This window comes from Myxine glutinosa, chromosome 2, assembly GCF_964187855.1.
Source record: "Myxine glutinosa chromosome 2, kmMyxGlut1.1, whole genome shotgun sequence".
Lineage (NCBI taxonomy): Eukaryota > Metazoa > Chordata > Myxini > Myxiniformes > Myxinidae > Myxine > Myxine glutinosa.
Genome location: NC_136262.1, coordinates 211,129,013 through 211,153,426, shown reverse-complemented (window position 1 = coordinate 211,153,426; position 24,414 = coordinate 211,129,013). Strand labels below are relative to the sequence as shown.

General features: G+C 43.6%; 2 protein-coding genes across 2 annotated transcripts in view; one reads left to right on the top strand and one right to left on the bottom strand.

Annotated features, from left to right (window-relative positions):
• Positions 1-18,449, bottom strand: part of DDX56 (DEAD-box helicase 56) — a 50,230-nt gene extending 31,781 nt beyond the window's left edge. Inside the window, exons 1-5 of the mRNA XM_068106375.2 lie at positions 18,154-18,449; positions 12,192-12,353; positions 11,803-11,957; positions 11,382-11,552; positions 6,117-6,207 (exon numbers count right to left, since the gene is read on the bottom strand). Of these exons, the coding sequence (XP_067962476.2) occupies positions 6,117-6,207; positions 11,382-11,552; positions 11,803-11,957; positions 12,192-12,353; positions 18,154-18,225 (651 nt within the window). The 5' untranslated portion in view covers positions 18,226-18,449. The remainder of the gene's footprint in view (positions 1-6,116; positions 6,208-11,381; positions 11,553-11,802; positions 11,958-12,191; positions 12,354-18,153) is intronic.
• A 1,331-nt stretch (positions 18,450-19,780) lies between these two features.
• Positions 19,781-24,414, top strand: part of LOC137412719 (transcription factor AP-2-epsilon) — a 30,630-nt gene continuing 25,996 nt past the window's right edge. The window contains exon 1 of the mRNA XM_068098009.2: positions 19,781-19,957. The gene's annotated coding sequence lies outside the window, so the exon portion shown is untranslated. The remainder of the gene's footprint in view (positions 19,958-24,414) is intronic.

Genomic DNA, 24,414 nt, shown 5'->3' with positions numbered 1-24,414 from the left:
TCATGCACAGATTTATCCCATCTCGTCTTCAGTTGTCTTACCCTTCCTCCCGTCCATGGTACACTGAATCTTGTGGTGAGGCAGTTGCCCTGAAATAACTTGCCTTTGCCTCTTGGAAGGCAAATCCAACTGAAGGCAATCTCAGTTCCTTCCACCAAGCTCGGAACAAGTGTGCGTCTACCCTCAGGAGTGCCAGGAAGCACTATCTCTTCACACTCAAGATTGAACTCTCAAACCTGTCTCCTTCCTCCAAATCCTGGTGGTCAAATCCATTTCTGGTGTTTGTTCCCCCTCCATCCCCTCCCTTACCTCAAATGGCTACACAGTTGACACCACACGTGACAAAGACGAATGCCTCAACTCTGTGTTTGCCTCAAAATCTTGTGTCCCAAACCCATCTCTCTCTGTTTCCACCTTTCCCAGTCGAATCCAACTGCTCCTGGACTCTGTGTCCTTCTCTCCTGATAAGGTGGAGAAGTTTTTGTCAAACCTCGCCTCTGATTCTGCAACTGGACCAGACGGCATCAGCCCACGGGTCCTAAAATCCTGCTCTGCCGCTCTATCTCACCCTCTCTCTGTTCTTTTCACCCTCTCTTTTGCTCAAGGTCATCTGCCAGCATCTTGGAAATCAGAAAACATTACCGCTTTACACAAGAAATGTGCAAAAACAGATCCTTGCAACTACAGACCAATCAGCCTGCTTCCAATTATCAGCAAAGTCATGGAATCCATCATTGCTTCGGATATCAAATCCTTCCTCTTCTCCAATGGCTTGATCTCTGATCATCAATTTGGATTCAGACCAGGTCATTCTACTCTGGACATCTTCCTGCCGTCTCAACAATGGATGGAGGTTCTCAATGCCAAACAGGAAATTAGAGCTGTCTCACTTGACATATCACGTGCCTTCGATACGGTCTGGCACCCAGCTCTGCTCACCAAACTCTCCTCCTATGGTTTCCATGGAAATCTCCACTCATGGCTTGCGGACTTCCTCTCTGGTCGTAGGCAACGTGTGGCCCTGACTGGATTTCTCTCATCTCCCCCTTCCTGTTCTGGCTGGAGATCCCCAAGGTAGTGTTCTGGGCCCTGTGCTATTTCTGGTCTTCATCAATGATCTCTCCGACTTTCTGGAAAATCCTCTCTATCTCTTTGCTGATGACTCCACTATCTGCCGCTCCATTCCTCATCCCTCAGATCGGCAGTCTGCAGCATCCTCACTCTCTGCAGACCTGGACAAAATCACAGATTGGTCAAACAAGTGGAACATGTCTTTCAATCCTGACAAATCTCACACTCTTACTATGTCTCTCCGAAAAGACCGACTGGAAAACCCTCCCATCTACTTTCTCAAGGTCACGGTCTCACGGTCTCAAGGTCTCAAGGTTCTGAGGTCACGTCTTTTCGAAGCTGTCCATGCGCTCATGCTTTCGAAGTCAAGTAATTTTTCACAATTGTGTTTTTGTCGAAACTATATCTATCTTTCGGTGTGTGTACCGAGAGTGTCTTTAGTAAGATTCTCGGTGTTAATTTTTCATACTTGTATACAAAATCGTCGGTTAATTCGTGTCGCGTATTTTGAGGCCGAGTAGGCTACCGTTGTCCGACCTTGAGGCTTTGTTTTTCTATCAGCAGTCCGTCGATTGCGCTGCAATTACTTTCGTTCTCTGTTTTTGTCCCAGTCTTTCACCCCAAACTTCCTTGTTTAAAATGTCAACTCAAAAAAAATAATAATAATAATAATAAAAAATATATATTTCCTTCTCTGTTCTTATTCGTTTATTCGTTGTTCTTATTAGTTCGTTCGTTCGTCTTCGATCACGCGTTTCACCCCCATTTCCATTTTCCATTTTCCCCAGATAGTTTTCACTGCTCAATTTTAAAATGTTTAAACGTTCCCCTGAAGAACTGTATTCTGTCGTATATTATAACACCTTTTTCTTCTTCTTCTTCTATAAAAGGATGCTTTCGACTTGCTCACGAAATCTATTCATTCCAAAAAAAAATTCCATCTCTTACAGTTCCTCTTTTCTGCATTCCCGAAACTCTCCTGCACTCCACCCCTCCTTCAGCGTCCTCAAACGTATTTTTGACTCGATGGTCACAAGAAACTCATTTTGCAATAAATGTTCGTTTCCCATTAATCGTACACTTTCTAAAATCCAATCTCACCCCTCCCTTCCAAATCTTCCCTATCACCCCTTCCCTCCAAAACTTCCCCATCACCCCTCCCCTCCAAATCTACCCCCTTTCCCCTCCCCTCCAAATCTTTACCATCACCCATCTCTTTCAAATATTCCCACTTGCCCCTCCCCTCCAAATCTTCCCCATCACCCATCCCTTTCAAATCTTCCCCCTTGCCCCTCCCCTCCAAATCTTCCCCATCACCCATCCCTTTCAAATGTCCCCCTTGCCCCTTCCCTCCTAAACTCCCCCCACACCCCTCCCCTCTCACCCCGCCTCCTCAAAGCGTCCTCCCCCTTCCAACTTTTACCTTCATCTCCCCCAACCTCCTGCATCGCTCTTCCCCCTCCTCAAATAACACCTCACTGTGCTTCACCCAATCACCATCAAACCTTTTGTCCTCCCCATTCTTCTCTTTCTCCAAGCTATTCTGACATCTCTGACACACCTTCAACAGCTCTCCCTACCTCTTCCTCCTCTTCCACATCTTACCCTACCCCCCCCAGTTCTGTATCCGATGCTCCCCCTTCCTCTTCATTAACGGTATGGACCTCAAACATCCGGGGCCTTCGCTCAAACTTGACTGATCTCTCCATACAGGTTGCTTCTGACAAACCAGACGTGATCTGCTTAACAGAAACTTTCCTCCTTCATGATGTCTCTGATTCCTTGGTATCTCTCCCAGGTTACTCCCTCCTCCGGTATGATAGACCTGAGCCTCGTCCTGGTGGTGGGGTTGCTATCTTTATAAAAAACTCTTCCTCACTCGCCCTGCACTGCCCTCTCTCCACCTCACCCCCAGGAATACCTTTGGCTATGGCTTCCCCTTCGCTCCCACCTTTTGTTCATATGTGTGTTGTACCATCCACCAAACAGTGATGACTCCATCTACATCTCGCTGTCTGATAATATGGACCAACTTCTATCTACCCATCCCAACTCTCTCTTCCTCATATGTGGTGATTTCAATTGTCACCATGCCAGTTGGCTCGGTGTAGGTACTTCTCTCATCAGCCATGGCTCTTCAGCAAAGGACTTCTGCGACTCACTGGGACTGACACAATCTGTCAATTTCCCGACCTGGATCTCAGTCAATGGAGCATCTTCTCTTCTGGACTTGGTTATGACTAACTTCCCTGAAAATGTCTGCTGCTCTTCTTCTGGTCCAATCGGCTCATCTGACCATGTGCTTGTTAAAGTGGACATCTCTCTGACCATTCTCAGAGAGCCTCCTCAGCGTCGACAAGTCTGGCATTTCACTCGGGCCAACTGGCACAGTCTTCAAGCAGCCATCAATCATCTGGACTGGTCTCCCGTCTCTACCGCCTCTGACATCAACTCATCCTGGGAATTCTTCCAAAGTAAATTGCTCTCTCTCACGCACAGATTTATCCCATCTCGTCTTAAATTGTCATACCCTTCCTCCCATCCATGGTACACGGAATCTTGTGGTGAGGATGTTGCCCAGAAACAACCAGCTTTCGTCTCATGGAAAGCAAATCCAACGGAAGGAAATCTCATTTCCTTTCACAAAGCCCGAAACGAGTGTGTGTCCACCCTCAGGAGAGCCAGGAAACAATATCTCTCCGTTCTCAAGACCGAACGAGCCTGGCGTTGGCTTCGCGGCTAGGGTGCCGGCTTAGGATCCTAGGATCCTGGGTTCGAATCCCGGTCGATCACTGAATTAACGCTAGGGGGGTTGACAGCCTGTCATCCTTCCGAGGTCGGCTAATTTGAGTACCAGTTCACTGGTAATTCCCTGTTTGTCGTAAAAGGCGACAAACAGGTTTGGCGGCAGGAAGGGCATCTGGCCGTAAAACATTGCTTCAAAAAGGGGACCAACAAAAACAGCAACAACCACGGTGCCCGAAAAAGGCCAACCCCACCCGTTTTGCGGGGAAAAATGGCCTCTAAAGGTGGTTATACTAAGCGATAAATACTCCACCCGTCAGACATGTCCATTACTCAGCACCTCCACCCACTCAGACTCAAACTACCATTCAAATATTCAAACTGTCATCCACAACCGATTCCACCACGCTGCGCTTCAGCAACCAACAACCAATCACCAACCAATCACATCAATTCTAACTTGTAATACATTTTATACATATTATTTTTACATATATACTTATTTAATATTAATATCAAATGCAATGCAATAGGAACTTGTTTACATGAAAACCAACCAAACTTAAACAAAAGGTGATGATTGAGTCTAAAGACATTCTCACAAGACCTGATCAAACAATCAGCCAAATATCCTCTATTTAACATGATGGAAAATACCTTCTCAGCACATGCTACAAAATCATCCTTTACTGAACAAATTCTCGCAAATCTAAGTAGCTGAGATGAGAAGACATTGAAATCCATTTTAACTGGTACATTTCTACCTGGAAAGGTGTACAAGACTACAGGGAAACTAAAATCATCAACTTTATAATACACACTTGTACTAAAGCAATTCTGTCCAACTCTAACTAACACGTCCAGATATACAACAACAGGACAATCATTACCATTCTTGTTCGCAGTCAGACTATCTGGATAAATCTTGTAAAGCAGCCTATCAAAAACGTTACAGTTAACCACACAAATATCATCTATGTAACGACACATAGACAATATTTTAGCTAGTCCGAATTCTTTCTCCTTCATCAGTTTTTGCATAAATGAAAATTCACAGAAAATAAGAAAAATGCCCGCTAGTAGGGGGCTGCAATTCCCACCCATGAGAATACCTTTAACCTGTTGAAACGTTATCCCACAAAAGGACACAAAAGTATTAAATAAAATAAAATTAACAGCATCCTTAAGGGTGTAGGTGAACAGGTTTTTTTTTGTTTGTTTGTTTTTTTAGCTGAACAGTTTCCTTATAGTCTTATAAACATGAATCATGCTATTAGAGGTCATAGAAGTACCCCTAATTATTGAAAAATTCAAATTTCAATTCAATTCAATATAATATTTTGCATGAAATTTGTTATAACTTGGGAAATGCATCATTCTTTTGGGCTGAAATTTGGACAGGATATTCAGAATATCACTTCCTTTAAAATGATGAAGGCTTTTGTTTATAGGAGTAGCCATTGTGGATTTATTGAAGGACAACCAAGTTTTATCTGGTAATTGGCATAATTAGCTAATTAGTGAACATTTGACATAATTTCACAAAATCCTCTCATCAGGTAGTAGAGTAACACATGTATAATACATGTACCAAGTTTTGGGTGAAAAGAATGATAGGTGACATAGAAGATAGAAGTAGAAATGTGTTCTTTGTTTTTCCTTGTTTTTTATTGACGGTCTAATTTATGCAAATTATATGCATGTAATATGACAAAGAAGCGTTGAAACTGGTCTGAGTTAAAGCCAAGATTATATCTTTCAAGAAAAACTGAAAATTAGATATTAACTTGACTTTGTTTTTGTGTAAAGGCCTCTCAAAGGTACCTATGTAGTTTTCTCAATTTTTCACCAGTACTACACCCTTAAACTTCTGCTTATCAAAACAATGAAAACGTGAGTATTTCTTTTTAGAAAAGAATGTTCTGTCATACCTGACACATAAAAACTTATTAAATTAAAAGAGGTAAAAACCTTGTCAATTAATTTGAAGAGTGAATCCCCTTACTAGTGCTAAATCCAAATTTGTATATAAAGTGGAAAAATCAAAAACCTCAACTGACTTGATATTGAGGCATCTAATCCCATCTAAGAACTCCAAAGTAGAATTAATGCTCCAGAAAATGTTATGAGTAAATAAGTGAGCTAACTGAACCATTCTGTAAGGTTAAATTAAAATTAAATAAACAATAAATCAATCAACAAAAATACAATAAAAGTAAAGAATTAAAGAATGAGTCGGTGGAAATAATTTGTTTTTGTCCGATGGAGAAAAAACGAGAATAAAAAATGCCGTTACTCACAGGGTTGTGCAATATGAGTCTTTTGAGAGCCTCCACCTCTTCATTGAATGTCGCAGACATGAGGAAAGACTGATAGATTTTTGGAAGGTGCCTGCAATAAGATAAGATGAAGAAAGGCAATTAGTGTGAATGATAATAAAGTGAAGAAAAGGAAGGAGGAGGGGGCGGGGTAGGAAGTGGAGGAGGGAAGGTTTAAGGGAGCACAAATTAAAATGATAATGAACTCGAAAGCATCGCAAATGCGATGTCCATCCATGTCTGCTTTGGACTCAAACTAAACTCGACAAAAAAAGCTTAAAAAAGAAAAAAGAAAAAAAGCAGAAGAGATAATCGTATTATTTATACATCTGCATATTCTCATAAAAAGTTTGTTGAAAATTTAATGACAAAAGCTCAAATGCGAAAACTGTTTCGCTTTGGACAGACACACTGAAGCTCAAATGGTAAATAGACACACTGAAGCGATTTTTAAAAACCCGGCCGTCTCGTGCTGTGCGACCAACGGGCTGATGAGGGCTATTTCCACTCGCTGTGACTTCGCCCTTTTACATTTTGAGGCAATTGGTAATTAGTCCAATATGTTCTCACAATTAAGGTTTGTTGAGAATTTGATGACAAGAGCTCCAACAGTGGCTTCTGGTTCAGTTCGGGTTTTTTGAATGTGTGGTGAAAATGTGAGCCTCTGATGTCAACTGAGAGCATGGGAATTCCTCCACAGAAACCTGCTCGCTCTCATGCACAGGTTCATCCCATCTGGTCTTCAACTATCCCACCATTCTTCCCACCCCTATTACACTGAATCTGTGGTGAGGCATTTGCTCAGGAATAACGTGCCTTCTCTTCTTTGAAGGAAAATCTGACCAAAGGCAATGTCAGTGCATTCCAAAAGGTCTGAAATAAGTGTGTGTCCATTCTGAGGAGTGGCCAGATAACATCTGTCCAACCTCAAGAATGAACTTTCAAACTTGTCTCCCTCCTCTAAAACCTGGTGGCTCCTTGCTAAGTCCATCTTTGGCGTATGCTCCCATTCCATTCCTTCCCTCTATTCAAATGGCACCACACCCCACTCCTCTCGTGAGAAGGCTGAATGCCTCATTTCTGTGTTTGCTTCCAAATTGTGTCATCCAACCCCTCACTCTCAGTAGCCACCATTCCCTGTCATACCCAACTGCTCCTGCATGGTGTCTTTTGCATATGAGAAGGTGGTGAAGGTTCATTCAACCCTCAACTTTGACTCTGCTACTGGACAGGATGGCATAAGCTCATTTGTCCTAAAAACCTGCTCTGTTGCTGGTCTTGCACATTCTTTCTCTGTCCATTTCACACTATCATTTGACCTTGGTCATCTTCCATCTGATTGGAAATCAACCAACATCACTGCACCACATAAAAATATGCAAAAACTGAGTCCCTCAACAACAGACTTATAATAACAATAATAACAATGCATTTATTTTATATAGCGCTTTTCAGGAAGCCCAAAGACGCTTTGACAGAGTGCAAAACATAATGCATAGCAAAACATAAAAACAACTGCAAAAAAGAAGAATCAATAGGGAAATATTCAAAGCACAAAGGAGGGAGAAGGAGAGGAGATAGTCAGGGGTTAGATGCTGTGGGTTAAATGTTGAATGCAGTGTTGAACAGGTGGGTCTTGAGTGATGTTTTGAATGTGGTGAGTGAGGAGGAGTCTCTGATGGTGTGAGGTAGTGAGTTCCAGAGGGTGGGAGCAGCGATGGAGAAGGCCCTGTCCCCCCAGGATCTAAATTTGGTCTGGATTAGGGGGGGGGGGGGGGGGTCAGGAGGTTGGTACCAGCAGAGCGGAGGTTGCGGGTGGGAGTGTGTCTGGAGAGGAGGTCAGCCAGGTAGGATGGGGCCAGGTTATGGAGGGCTTTGTAGGTCAAGAGGAGGATTTTGTACTGGATTCTCTGGGAGATGGGGAGCCAGTGAAGCTTGTAAAGGACGGGGGTGATGTGGTCACGGGTTCGGGAATGGTTATCAACTTACTTCCAATCATTAGAAAGGTCATGAAATGCATCATCGCAGTTGATATGAAATGCATCCTTTTCTCCACCAACCGAATCTTTCTCAGATCACCAATTTGGTTTCAGACCAGGTCACTCCACCTTGGACATCCTGCTTCTACTCACCCAACAATGGATGGAAACCCTCAATGTCAGACATGAGTTCAGGGCATTCTCTCTGGACATATCTTGGGCTTTTGATACAGTCTGGTATCCTGCCTTACTCTCCAAACTCTCTGACTATGCCAATGCCATCCAAGGTCAACTCCACATATGGTTTCCTGACTTCCTTTACTCTGGTAGCCAACATGAAGCACTGGACAGAATTCTTTCATCTCCTCTACCTGTCAAGGCTGGAGTGCCCCCAAAGCAGTGTTCTGGGCTCAGTTCTATTCCTGATCTTCATAAATTATCTCTCAGACTCTGGAAAATCCTCTTCATCTATTTGCTGATGACTCCACTCTCTGCCATGACATCCCTCATCCTTCAGAAAGGCAGGCAGGCTGCAGCCTCTTCCCTCTCTTCTGTCCTTGAAAAAAAAATCACATGCTGGTCAAACACTTTGAATATGTCTTTCAAACCTGAAAAATCTCACACTCTCACCGTCTCTCTCCGAAAGAACCGTCCGGCAAACCCTCCTATTTATTTTCTTAATCATCATAAGTTCAGTCATTCAAACTCCTGTGTCTCACCATCAGCCATGATCTTTATTGGGAAAATCAGATTTCAATGTTGGTTTCCAGACCCAGCCGCCAACTGGGCATCCTCCTTCATGCAAAGTCCTTCCTTAGTACACCTGAACTCATACACCTGCAAGGCTTTCATCACAGCTTGATGTAGTACTGCTGTACATCCTGCTCATCTTGATGCCATGGAAACCAGGGCCTTCAAGATTATTGGAATCTCTCACAATTACGCTGGGTCTATCACTTTGCCATTGCAGACAGGTCGATGGTCTCCCTGTCTTCTACCCCCTCTGCTCTTTCCGTGCCTTGTTCCCTTAGGTTTCTGAAAGGCACACACAGTCCACCATTAAGCCCCTTCTGGTGAAACTCCCAGAATCCAGAAACACTGCTCACCTCCACTCGTTTGTTCCTCTTTTGTCTGGCCTGTGGAACCAACATCCACATTCTAATGAATCTCATTTTCCCCTCAAGGTCTTCAAGACAGCTGTTCAGCACCATCTTAGATCATTCCTAATCCAAAGCAATAATATTTTCTATCCTCTGTAACACCTCCCACACACACCCCTTCCTAATATCTTCTCCTTCCAATTTTGCAGTTTTCCCTCCCGAGAGTTTCCTTCTGTATCCATATTGTCCAGTCCACCCCATGCATCCTCTCCAGCCCTCATTCCTCCACACACGCATTGCATTGTTTGTCCAAGTCTGCCTCTATCTTGGCCTTCAACTCTGCTATTGGTGTTTCCCTCCTCTACTGGTCCTTTGGTCCTGTTGCATCCTGACCTTTTCAGTGTACTAGTACAAGCACTTCCACGAGCCTAGACTAGGTATACAAAAAAAAAAAATCAAAAATGTTATGAGACAAACAGACAGACACAGAAGCGATTGCAAAACCCCATCTCCCAATGCACAGGGGGACAGGCTATCATACTATACAAGATATTCCGAATACCAAATGTCATCATAAATATTTCTACATTACAACAACAGGCATTATAAGGTCATTTTCCCTGCAAGAGCGGGGGTTAGCCTTGCGGTCCCCATGACAATCTTCTCCATTTTGCCCTATTTTCTGCAACTCCCCTTGCTAACCCCCTTGCCCGCATTTCTTCTTCGACCATCTTTAGCCAAGTCTTTCTCGGTCTTCCCTGTCCTCTACTTCCTTCTACATTCATTTCCATCATTCTTCTCAACCAGTCACTTTCATCCTTCCTGAACACATGACCAAACCAACTCAAACTGTTTCTCTTCACAGCATCCATCACAGGCTCTATTCCCATCATCTTTCGCAATTCATCATTTGTCTTCCTCTCTCTCAACGATACTCCGCACATCCACCGCATTTCCACCCTTTCCAGCCTTAGTTGCTGCTCCACATTCATGACCCATGTCTCGCTCCCATAAATCATAACACTTCTCACACATGCAGCATACACCTTTCCCTTCAGCTTCAACGACACTCCCTTCCTCGTCAGAACGCCACTCAGTTCCCGAAACTTCTTCCATGCACATCTCACTCGAGCAACCGTTGCCGAGTCTGATCCACCTTCTCCATTCAGCATGTCTCCTAGGTAACAAAATGTTTTCACACCTTCCAGCTTCATGCCGTCTCCAAGATCCAACTCAACATTTCCTCCATCTGCAGCTCCCTCTGTGCACACCTTACACATGAATGTAGCTGCCACACAGGTTAATGACCCTCTCAAACCACTACATTTTTGATGAACCCACTCAGCGCACATTGTACATTGAATGGAGTTCACTCCGACACCCTTCCTGCACACAGCACACGGCCACTTCCCAGTTCTTTCCACCTCACTACATGCTTTACCACTTGCCATCACCTTCGTTTTTCCGATATTCACCTTCAGACCTTTTGTCTCCATACATTCCTTCCACTTGCTCATCTTCTTCTTCAGTCGATCCATACTTTCTGCAATTAACACCAGATCATCTGCATAAAACAACTCCCATGGTAAACCCTCCTTTACCTTCCGAGCCAGCACCTCCATCACAGCTACAAATAATAGTTGGAGTACCGACCCCTGATGCACTCCCACCTTCACCTCAAACTCACCACTGTTCCCGTCCTTCGTCCTTACAGCTGTGCGCGCTCTTTTGTACATTGCCATCACTACTCTGATCAACCATTCCTCCACTCCTAACTTCCTCAATGCCCATGTCACTACTTCACGTGGAACCCTATCGAATGCTTTCTCCAGATCAACAAACCCAAGAAACAACTTCTTCCTCTTCTCCATGTACTTCTCCTGCAACTGCCTCACAATAAAAAGAGCGTCTGTCGTTCCTCTTCCTGGCATAAATCCAAACTGCATTTCATCAATCTTCACTTTCTTCCTTATCCTTCTCTCCAACACCTTTTCCAATACCTTCATTCCATGCTCCAATAACTTTATCGCTCGATATGAGCCACAGTCCAGAGGGTCACCTTTCCCCCTTGTACAGAGGGACGAGGGTACTCTATATTTATACATTAAAGCCATCATAATTCAATATACTCAATTATATTGCCCATGACAAAGAGCAGCTGTATGTACCCAAGCAGTGCATGGAGGTCACTCTCAAAACCGAACGATAGCAACAGGTCTGCCTCATCAACCACGAGAACTTCCAATGAGTCCCGTAGCTCAACATTCCGTCTGGTGAGGTGACCCAGCACCCGGCTTGGTGTGCCCACTAACACATCTGGCTTTTCCATGAGCAAGGGCCTGCATGGGAAAGGCGAAGCTGTCAGGCATTGGGGGAGGGATTGCAGTGCGATCACAAAATCCACAGAAAATAATACTGTTCTAACCTTTCAACTCTTGGCAATGAGTTAATGTTAAATAACCTTGTGACCACTCATTACAGCATTATCTACCTTTAAATACAAGATGCAAAAGCTGTGATTACAGTTAGCAAGCAAAAACAACAAAAAGATCAATTTCCAACACCTTAAAGCAATGCCTTCAAACTTACCTCTGGGCACTGTAATCAGTTTGCATGGAGACATCAGAAACCCGCAGGTCATGTGAGCAACATTCAGCCAGCTGGCTCACCATGGTCTTTACTTGATGGCCCAACTCTTTAGTTGGTACCAGAACCAGAGCCCTCACTGACTGCTCCTGCAACACCTGTGCACACATTCGGTAAGTAAATGAGTGTGAAACTTCTACGCAAGATAAGCCAGCTCCTGAGAGAGAGGGGGTACGGCTAAATCCAACGTTTGGGGAAAAGGGTTAGCAGGTGCTGAGGGGAGGAGAGGATGCGAATGAAAATATAAAGTGGGTGGGTTCAGAGGGGAGTTCGTAATATACCCTTTGAATTAACACTACTTAAAAGACTTTTAAAGTATGTCATACAAGTACCTTTTTTGCTGTCAAAATCCTTTGGAGCATCGGAATTGCATAGGCAGCAGTCTTTCCTGAGCCAGTTCGCGCTCGGGCCAACACATCCTTGCCTTCCAAGCCTAGCGGGATAGCCCGCTCCTGGATAACTGTGGGTCGTACCCAGCCCAGCTTTGCGATTGCCTGCCAGACCACAGAGCCAGCATGTCAGGACATATTTCTGGTGTACATGCTTCATTGTCCAATATGTATGTATGTATGTATGGATGGATGTATGTATGTATGGATGTATGTATGTATGTATGTATGTATGCATGCATGCATGCATGAATGTATGGGAAGGGTGTAGGGGGAATTTGGCTCCAGTCTTTCAGGTCCCAACTCGTCTGTCCGACATTTGACTTTGGTGTGAATTATTCACAAAAGACATAATGGGATCTTTAACATCCACCAATTAATACCTGCAGAGGGGAAAACCAGCTTAATGTCCCCCCAAGAGAAGATGTACTTCGTAATGCATTGCCTCACCTGAGAAACGAGTTTCTAGTCAGGCTGAGAATCAAACACAGACAATACAGCTCAAAGGTAAGTGCACCAATTTGCACCATCCTGTCAAAAAAAAATTCCAACTACCACATCTTAACTGTAATGGAGCCATGAACCTGTGTGTCATACCAGCTACGATCAATAGCTGCAAAGGCCCTGATAGACATAGGGTGCCTGCCTAGCATCCACCATTTCACAATTAATATGGTTTGTGAAGTGTAACCAGGAAAGAGGATATTAAAGTGAAAATGCAACTTGTAGATTTGGTAAAATCTGTGAAAGACAGAATCATGAAGTACTAAATGCAGAATTAGATGCAACACTGGTACCTGAAGGTTTTAGAAACTTTCTTTTAAACATAGTCCAAGCTCGTGGAAGAGCTAGAACAAGGAATGGATCAGAAAGCAACATAACGAAAGGAGGAGTAGAAATGGGAAACACGAACAGCAGCGTGAAGGAACAAAATAGACGGAGACAAATAAACAAGGGATGCAGGGAAAAATGAGGCGTAAGGGAGAACGCGAAGGGTGGACAAGATGGATGCAGAAGTAAAATTTTGGGATGAGTGAGAGTTGGTTTAACAGGTGTAGAAAAGATCATGGTTTTGGATGGGGGATGGCTTGAGATGGTGATGAACAGCTGTCTTCAATACCTGGAGAGAATGATGGGATTGAAGCAAGTGTGGAAGTTGGTTCAACAGGCAAGAAAAACGAGGAACAAGAATGGCACTTGGTAGAGCACATACCTGCGCCAGGCTGAACAGTTTACGTTTTGTATCCCACTGATAGGCCGGATCTGGATTCGGACCTGAACCAAAATCTAATCGGCTTGTTCTCGTCACCAAACCAACTCATCAAACTAGTTTTGTCATAATTCATCCACAACTCGTTGACAATCATGCTATATATCGTTTTTGGTCCCATCTCTCAATGAGGAATAACGTAAAAGATATCGGATCCGGTTCCGGATCTTTTTCAAAATCGAATCAGTTTTTCCTCGTCATACACCCAATCTGTCCACCAAATATAATTCAAATCTGTCCACAACATTTTGGGATATCCTTCTCACAGACTGACAAACAAACAAGCAGACGTACAGGGGTGAAAAAAAATGCACCTTCAGTGGCAAAGGTAATAAGAGTAATGGTGGTGAGTGGAAGACAACCAAGTGAAAAGCGAAAAACTAGAATTTATACATTTGAAGTTTTCTTTTTCTCTAGCTTCGGATTCATCTTCATTTGAAACTTTATTAATCGGATGACTCGCCAAAATTATCCATTCCACAGGTTTGATGTTTGCTTGAGTGATAAAGGTTGCTTGTGAGAATGTTTAAGATAATTTCAGCCATTTTGTAACTTTTGTTCGTTCGTTTAGACCCTGGTGTTGGGCTAGCGGCTAGGGTGCCGGCTTAGGATCCTAGGATCCTGGGTTCGAATCCCGGTCGATCGCTGAATTAACGCCAGGGGGGTTGACTCAGCCTGTCATCCTTCCGAGGTCGGCTAATTGAGTACCAGTTCACTGGTAATTCCCTGTTTGTCGTTAAAGGCGGCAAAAAGGGTTGGCGTCAGGAAGGGCATCCGGCCGTAAAACATTGCTTCAAAAAGGGGGCCAAAAAAAAAACAACAACAACCACGGTTCCCGAAAAAGGCCAACCCCCGCTTTGCGGGGAAAAATGGCCTCTAAAGGTGGTTATTTTTTTATTTTTTTGTAACTCATTTTGGCTTCCCCCATAAGCTAAGTTCAAAAATGGTTGGTCGACATGACTGAAATAATTGGTCGACATTATGAAAACTCTTTCCTGCAAATTTCAACTTTTTTTCCTTGATGTTCTCTACGAGTACATGGAACTTAATTTTATTTTTCATCCAGGTAGTGAGATAATTATATAAATAGCTCAAAATGTAATACATGTTTGTATGTAAATCACATATATTCCGTCATCAAATGAGATTATTCGTTGGTTAATTAAAATCTCTTAATTACCCCCACCAGAGGAGAGAGTATTGCAACCCAAAGACCCGTTAAAACCCCACCCCCCCCCCCCTTCCCACAAGACCATTTTATCACCTAATGCAGCCTGACTACAACCACCCTCTATTGGGAGACGAGAATCTGTCCAACTTTTTTTTTGGTTTGTTTGTTTTTTGTATACCGAATCGAGGCTCGTGAAAGAGCTAACGTTTATTTCACAAACAAATCAACCAGACAAACAAAATGTATAAAAAGAGGGAGCGGAAGACAAGATGGGGAGAGAAGGGCAAGCACACAAACACAACATTTGAGAGCAGGGAGATGTGTGGGAGGGAGAGGGCTTGGGGGGAGGAGGCGTGGGAAGAGGGGGGGTGGGAGAAGTATAAAACACAAGGACACCAAGGACTTCCAGGACAGAAGTTGGTATTTCAAAAAAGTGTAGGATTTGGGGTGAAATTAGCGGGGGTAGAAAAGATCAAGGTTTTGGATGGGGGTGAACCATCTTGAATAAGAGGTGAATAAGAGATTGTGGTGAACAGCTGTTTTAAAGACCTGGAGGGTGGGACTATTCCCAACTTGGGACTATTCATTTGAATTACAGGTGATGTTTGCCGCCATCTTGGTTTTACCAAGGATGATTTGACCGGCATTGGAACGTGGACCATACTTCCTGTTCAGAAATCATTATCATCACCATCAAGTACAGGATGCATCTGACATCCTGTTGTTTCAAATGGCACAAATGATTTCTATACTTGGTGTGTGTATGAAAGAGGAATCAGGGAAGATTGAATCACTCTACCCTCTAAAGATTGACCTTAAATGTCTGTGTAGTATAGGCTTCTACCAACCAATCTGTGGGAGACCATGCCGATGTTCAATATTCCGTTTCCTAAAAAACAAAAAACAATTGCTTCTTGCAATTAATCAGCTTTGTTCTTTGAAAGATTTGAGCGGATGACCTGTTGTTACTCTGCAATCAGACGTGGATAAGTGTGCAGGTTGTGCTCGACATTATGCCATATGTGGAAATTGGTGAACCACTATCATGTCCCCACATCTCCGGTAATACAGTGAGCATGTCTAAGGGTAGACAATATCATTGCACAAAATTTTCAGCATATTACACACGCTACAATAAAAGGTCCACATAAGTCTTGAAAATGCACACACGTTAACCCCCCCCGCCCCCTCAACCACAAGGATAAACCTGAAATTTCAGGAAAGGAACCTATGAGGATCCAAAATAGCAACAAAGAGGCAGATTGGATCCAAAACTTGGAGAAAAAAAAATTCTAAAGGAAATGCCTCCAAACTTTTGAATTATTTTTGAATTACAAATAGAATTCCAAACTTTTGGTTAAAGCAACTTCATGCTCCACACAATCACTATGCTCAAGTATTCAACAAACTTATCCAAAGGGGGGGGAGGCCTTGGATAGAAATCCAAACGAAATGGCACGTGCACAGACACACAGACACGGTCAGAGACAGAGAGACACACGGTCAGAGACAGAGAGACACACGGTCAGAGACAGAGAGACACACGGTCAGAGACAGAGAGACACGGTCAGAGACAGAGAGACACGGTCAGAGACAGAGAGACACACGGTCAGAGACAGAGAGACACACGGTCAGAGACAGAGAGACACACGGTCAGAGACAGAGAGACACACGGTCAGAGACAGAGAGACACACGGTCAGAGACAGACATGCACACGGTCAGAGACAGACATGCACACGGTCAGAGACAGACATGCACACGGTCAGAGACAGACATGCACACGGTCAGAGACAGACATGCACACGGTCAGAGACAGACATGCACACGGTCAGAGACAGACATGCACACGGTCAGAGACAGACATGCACACGGTCAGAGACAGACATGCACACGGTCAGAGACAGACATGCACACGGTCAGAGACAGACATGCACACGGTCAGAGACAGACATGCACACGGTCAGAGACAGACATGCACACGGTCAGAGACAGACATGCACACGGTCAGAGACAGACATGCACACGGTCAGAGACAGACATGCACACGGTCAGAGACAGACATGCACACGGTCAGAGACAGACATGCACACGGTCAGAGACAGACATGCACACGGTCAGAGACAGACATGCACACGGTCAGAGACAGACATGCACACGGTCAGAGACAGACATGCACACGGTCAGAGACAGACATGCACACGGTCAGAGACAGACATGCACACGGTCAGAGACAGACATGCACACGGTCAGAGACAGACATGCACACGGTCAGAGACAGACATGCACACGGTCAGAGACAGACATGCACACGGTCAGAGACAGACATGCACACGGTCAGAGACAGACATGCACACGGTCAGAGACAGACATGCACACGGTCAGAGACAGACATGCACACGGTCAGAGACAGACATGCACACGGTCAGAGACAGACATGCACACAGTCAGAGACAGACATGCACACAGTCAGAGACAGACATGCACACAGTCAGAGACAGACATGCACACAGTCAGAGACAGACATGCACACAGTCAGAGACAGACATGCACACAGTCAGAGACAGACATGCACACAGTCAGAGACAGACATGCACACAGTCAGAGACAGACATGCACACAGTCAGAGACAGACATGCACACAGTCAGAGACAGACATGCACACAGTCAGACACAGACATGCACACAGTCAGAGACAGACATGCACACAGTCAGAGAGACATGCACACAGTCAGAGACAGACATGCACACAGTCAGAGACAGACATGCACACAGTCAGAGACAGACATGCACACAGTCAGAGACAGACATGCACACAGTCAGAGACAGACATGCACACAGTCAGAGACAGACATGCACACAGTCAGAGACAGACATGCACACAGTCAGAGACAGACATGCACACAGTCAGAGACAGACATGCACACAGTCAGAGACAGACATGCACACAGTCAGAGACAGACATGCACACAGTCAGAGACAGATATGCACACAGTCAGAGACAGATATGCACACAGTCAGAGACAGATATGCACACAGTCAGAGACAGATATGCACACAGTCAGAGACAGATATGCACAGTCAGACAGACAAATACAGTCAGTCAGACACACACACACACAAACACAGTCAGTCAGTCAGACACACACACACATATACACACACACACACACACACACACACACACACACACACACACACACACACACACACACACACACACACACACACACACACACACACACACACACACACACACACACACCTTAGGGAAATGCAAAGATAAACGCGAGTCAAGACAGTCTCAATATTGTAACATGTGTGGACATCGCTACATGTCAGAGTTCAAAGAACAGAACCTGATAGTGATACTGATAACCATGTGACTATGTATCATTTCGTTTTCCGAGAACAAGCAATACTGTATTGGAAAATAAACGACAAGCCGGACAAGGACCAACTCTACCTTTACAAGCCTGTCATCCAGACCCATATCAAAAAAGCGCAGCTGTTGACGGCCCGATAGCGAGGGAGCCATCGCAACACACACGTGGAGCGAAAATTCCAAGAAAAACTTCTCCTCTTTCCTCCTTTAGTTGAGTCACTGATTATTATTGATAGCTTCAACTATACACTTTAAAACACAAAGATGAAGCGAACAGTTCATGCTCCCTTTAAGAAATTACGTCGGAACTAAAAGATAAATTTAAAAGAGCATATCAGCTACAATAAGACAAAATATGACTATACACCGCCTCATATGACATTCTCAGTTTTATTCACAGCAGCAATACTAATAAAACAGGATTATAAATGCCATGCATTCTCATATAGCAGTATCAAATAAATTTTATTATTTTCCTTTAATGATGATGATACTTGGTATAAAATAATAATTATCCCGACGCTTTTAAATCTACCACATCAACTCGGTATCAAACATTTGGACTAGGCGTATACTATGGACTACTACTTGGTGTGTTAAACTTTTCGCAAGTGTATAATTCACATTTCTTTGCTGTTGTTGTTGTTGTTGATTAATTGTGCCATAAAATTCTTGTACGACAAATACTTAATTATTTCATTCTATATTAATATAAAGCTTTATATGTCCAATATACCACAGAAAGTTATCCATTGTTTTTCCGACGTGTTACACCTATTTAGCGTTTCATAATCAAGACGACTTCTTCTTCTTCTTATTCGATTTCTTCTATATTAATGGCCGATCGACCGTTCGTGGTAGGGGACTAGGGGTTGGCCAGGGTAGAGTCCCTGTATACTCTAGGCCAGGGGAAGCTTGGCCCGGGTCTTCACCAACCGGCTGGAACCAGGCCTGCCGTTCGACAGGAATTTGGCCATGGTGCCGGCGATAGCCTACTCTTCCTGAAGGACACCATGCCCCTGGGATATTTAACGTCCAACTTATTAATGCTGGCAGATGGGACGGCAGTTTAATTAACGTCCATCCGAGGGCAGCATACGCACTAGTGAATCACCTTGCCTGTGAAACGTTGGGGATGACAGTTAATAGTTGGCTCGGGAATCACCATCCTACCTACGGCTACATCCTACCAGCCTTTGCTTAATATTAAGATGTACGGCATTTTAAATGGCTTCAACGTTTGTACATGTATTAAAATCCATGATGTTATTGTTCGCAGCAATATCATTGAGTCCCACCGCGTAATCGGTCGGCTGTTCAGCGCTGTTGGTAACTATGGAACCGTCCATATATTACGTAAGCATTAAGCTGCACACAAGCCCGTTTTGGGCCCAGAGCATTCGATCTTGGATCGCGAACACAGAGTTGTGTTGGTCTAGGATTCCACGCAGGAAAAGCTTTTTTAAATGAGAATAATTTCAAAAAAAATAACATATTCCTGAAGAGATTGGCGTCTATTTATGGCGACACGTCAGTCATTCACTCAGACTGACGTCACAGTGTTTGCATTTTCTAAGGGGAGATGGGATCTTTATCCCATCTTGGGAAGGGGGTGGTGCTGACAGTGATTGCATCCAAAATTGTAGGAAAATGCGTTACGTAATATATAGACACCCCACGGGAGCGGGAGGGCGAGAACAGCATTATCCGGAAGTAGTTCTGAACGGCGGCCTTTTCTCGTCTCAAGGCGCTCTCAGGGCGCTACAACGACTCGGGCGCGCTGGAGGCGTCTGCCCGTGGGTGAGCTTACTCGGCGCTGCGGCGCCGGCGGGGGAGGGAGGGATGGAGTCGCGTCCGTCCTCTTCGGCTCCACGGTCCGGAGCAGGTCTGGCTCAGGCGACTCGCTGCTAGGCCTGTGGAATGGCGGCTCTCTTCTCGAGGGCGGGAGAGCGAGCTCGAAATTGAGGGAAATCTTTGTTGTAACAATAACATGAGGTTTCGATCATTGAATTCATTTAATAAATTGCCAAAAACTTTTTTTAAACCTCTCGTGCTTTTGATGATATCAGATTCCGTTTTGAGCGAGGTTGGCGAAATTGCTTTGTTCCCCATAGTGTGCGTTATCCTATGGGATCATTTTTGTGTTTTAATTTTAGATTCCAGATTTTAGGAATTCCCCTTGTGTAGTTCCCTCAAGACTGAGGAGGAAGGGGTGGGGTGCAGCATGGAGCACGCCGCCCTTCGGAACAGGCGTTCACTCCGTTGGCACTGGTGCGATGAGTAAAGATCTTGTACTTGTAGTCTATGGGATATCCTGGAAAAACGAACCCTGTTTTTGACTTTCAGGGGTCACCTTTTCACACCACCTGAAAATTTGGTTCATCATGTAATTTTGGGTGTTGAATCTGATTATCAATCTTACCCTGACATAAAATTGCACGTTTTAATGAAATTTGGCTAAATTATGAAAAATCCATTATTACCCTCACAGGAGGAGAGGGTATTGCATTTGGGTCCGTTTGTCTGTCTGTTTGTCCGCACAGAATAAATATGATTTTCTCGGCAACCGTTGGTCCGATTGACACGAAATTTCCACCAAAGGTACAACTCCACCTGTATATTTTTTTATGATAATTATGATATCATAGGTCACATGGTTCGGCTGCCATCTTGGAAAAACCGAAAAACTTTGCACCTCTATATCTCTGGAAGTGCTGCATGGAAAAAAATTGAGACATGGCTCATTGTAAATAACTTTCCATGGGGAATAAAATATGTTAATGATGTCATAGGTGCCTCCATTGTGACGTCACAATTCGACAAGTACAAAACTTTATCCAATCAAGATAATTTCTTAAGCATCATCTAGGGATAAATAGGTGGAGGAAAAAAAATAAATGATGATGTCATTGGTCACGTGGTTCGGTCGCCATATTTGTTTTTAACACAAAAGCTTTAAAAACCACTGAAAACACATCCTGGTGAGGGTCTGCAATCTCTGATTGCTCTTTTTTGTTTTTGTGGTATTACATAGGTTAATTGAAAATACCATGAATAAATCAAACAAATTAGCACAATTGAAGGTCCCAAATCCTACAATTGTTTCCAATTTATAAAACAGCATTCTTCACTAATATTTGGTTTAATTAGGTATGTAAAACCATTCTGTATTACTCGTTGAATTAAGGCCAGATTAAAAAAAAGAGTTGGTGATCGTCCCCGCCCGACCCTACGAAGCACACCCGACCCGAAACTTTTTTTATTTTTTATTTTGAAAAAAATCATTAAAAAACGATCTTTTCACTGTCAAATTTGGCGCCGTTCTGCACCGCACGCGCAGTGCGTGCTGCGCAGAGCATGCTGCGCAGAGCGTCGCAAGTGCCTCGGGCAACTTCACCCATTTTACGTTAGCCATTCATGGCGGCTATTGTGTGAGATTTTTCCCGCTGAAATCTATCGATTCGTGCTGCTATGGACACCATTCTCTACAGCTGTGGAAGTGTGTTCACGGAGATCAACAACAATGGTGATGACGATCCTGGACAGGATACCAGACTCGGTGATCTTTATGTTCGAGCCAATCTGAACTGTGCTTCCCCTATAGACCTAGCGTACTACTCTGCTGGCTATGAAATGCTCTGCATCCACTGTGGTACTGAGGAGAATTTGGTTGAAAAGGCAGGGCAATACCCTCAATGTAACATTTGTACTGCAAAGCCAGTACCAAAGCGTGGCAGAAATCTTGTTCAACATGCTCGATAGTTTCAAGGTGCCAAGGGCATGGTGTTTATCTGTTTTTCCGATGTCATGGTGTATATACATGTACAGGTGTCTTGCCCTTTCACTACCAAGCTCAGCTAGGACGTTCAACATCATCCAAAATCACACAAACACTGTGTTTCATAGAGATTTGGGCAATGTCTGTAAATCTGTGAGATGAATGAAGAAATTAAATCATTTTGAGGAGAAAGGAGTCTTTATTTCATATTTTTCCATGTCAACAAAACTCAATGGAAAGTAGGAAAAAAAAAAAAAAAAAAAAAACAACCTCCCTCCCTACCCGAACTTTTGAGAAAAAAGGACGATCACCAACTCTTTTTTTTTTATCTGGCCTAACGGGGGTGTTCAGTTACCAAGTTTATTGTAGAGTGTTTGCCAACTGGCTTGAGCACTCAATTGGAAAGCAATGATAAGAAACGGCTCGCTTGGCAAACACTAGCTGCTTAGTAACTGAACACACCCCGGGTATACCGAATGACAGTCGGATCGATTTATCTGAAGGTGCCGAATCGATTTTTGGATGATTCGTGGTAACACAGGTATGTTTAAGCCTTAAGGAAAATAAATCTATGACAATCAAAGAGTGTGTGTGTGTGTGTGTGTGTGTGTGTGTGTGTGTGTGTGTGTGTGTGTGTGTGTGTGTGTGTGTGTGTGTGTGTGTGTCCCCTCCATAATTCCAAAACCGTGAAACCTAGCGGCCCCAAACTTTGCACACATATTTATCGAATGCATGAATGAGAGCTGGGTGTTTGGTTGTGTTAAAATGCCCCTTTTTGAAGATAATTAACGGGCTTATTTAATTAAAACAAAAACAGACTTTATTCTTGGTTAATCGGCTGGCCTGATCTGATCTTCATACCTACGAATCACTGTATGTGTCGCTTTTGTATAAATCGCGTTTGATGATTTGGTGAATAATTTCCTTTGGTGAAAATGTAGTTTTTTCCCCCTGATCCGATGGCCTCACACCCTCATTTTAAACTCTGATTCGATTTCTATTTTCATTTATTGTAGGCGCTAAAGTGGATTAAGACTCGGTGAAAATCCATTCAGTTTTGATTCATTTATGGCGTGGAGTGATCTTGCATGTTGCATGTTTTAGGCCTTGCCTACTGTTAGGCCATGCAATTTTCTGCTCATAAAGGTGTTTAAATGAATTGTTATGCCTCCGCCGACAAAGCCGTCTTGGATTAAAAGCAAATAATTAAAAAAATATTTCTCGGAAACCGCTGAATGGAAAAAATTGAAACTTGGCACATTGTCAAGTACTCCCAATGGGGAACAAAAGCCTGATAATGATGACATTGGTGAAGTGGTATACCAGCCAAAAATGTTTTAATCTAATTCCTTATCCTAAAAATCTGAAATTGCATGCACATGATCTATGACCCATTTGTATTGAAATATAAAATTTATGATATCATAGGTCACATGGTTTGGCAGCCATATTGGATTGAAGGAAAATATTAAGTAATTATATCTGAAACCGCTCACTCTTTTTGCTCAATTATATCTCTGAAACAGAAATTTTACAAATATCATCGAGCAGCACTGTTGCATATAGTCTGAAAATGATGATGTAATCGGTCACGTGGTTTGGTAGCCATCTTGGATAGAAAAACGAACCTTATCCGATCAACACGAAACTTCACAAACGTAATCCCCTATCCATACATATGCAGAGTGATGGCATCTACCCGTTGTGGGACTATGCGGCGGCATATTGGCGACTAAGTCGCATTGTTCTAGTTTTGTTTAAAATTGTGCATATCATCACTTACTTGAAATTATAGGTTATTGGATTACATAAGGATTGTAGATACATGACTTAGAAATTCCTTTTTATGGCTTTGTCAAAGATTTCCTTTGGTGAAAACGTGTTTTTTTGTTTTGAATGGCCTCACGCTCTCATTTTAACTCTGATTAGATGTCTGTTTTCATTTCTGGTAGTCGCTAAGTTAGACAGCCAGGTATGAGCAACTTAGCGAAGTAGCAGAAGGTTTGGAGAAGGAGTGGAAGAAGTACGGAGAGGCATTTAGGGGAATTGCAGAAGGGTTGTTGTAGAAAGACGTCAGTAAAGGGTATATCGTCGAGGGATAGATACCATGTATGGTGGATGGAGGAAGTAGCGAAGGCAGTTGGTGAAAAGGAGGTTTGGAAAAGGATAGAGAAGATCAAGGATAGAGGGAGGCAGCCGAATGCAGAGTTGCTGCACTTGTATGAGCAGAAAAAGAAGGACGCAAGGAGAGCTATGGATAAGGAGAGGAATGATATGGAAGATGTGGTGTACAACAAGTTGGAAGAGGATTTGGTGGGAGGAAGATGATCTATAAATTGGCTCACGATAGGAATGAGGATAGCAAGGACATGAAGGGTGGTTGGGGGGGGGGTGGGGGCGCGGTGATCATGGATGGTGGCCGGAGGCTAGTTGCAGAGGGGCGCAGTATTGAAGGTGTGGGAAGCTGTTGGACCCAGAAGGAAGCAACAGTGACTTGGAGCTACCGATTTATGTGGAGGTGGTGTAGATCACAGAAGAGGAAGCGCATATGGCATTGAAGAGGA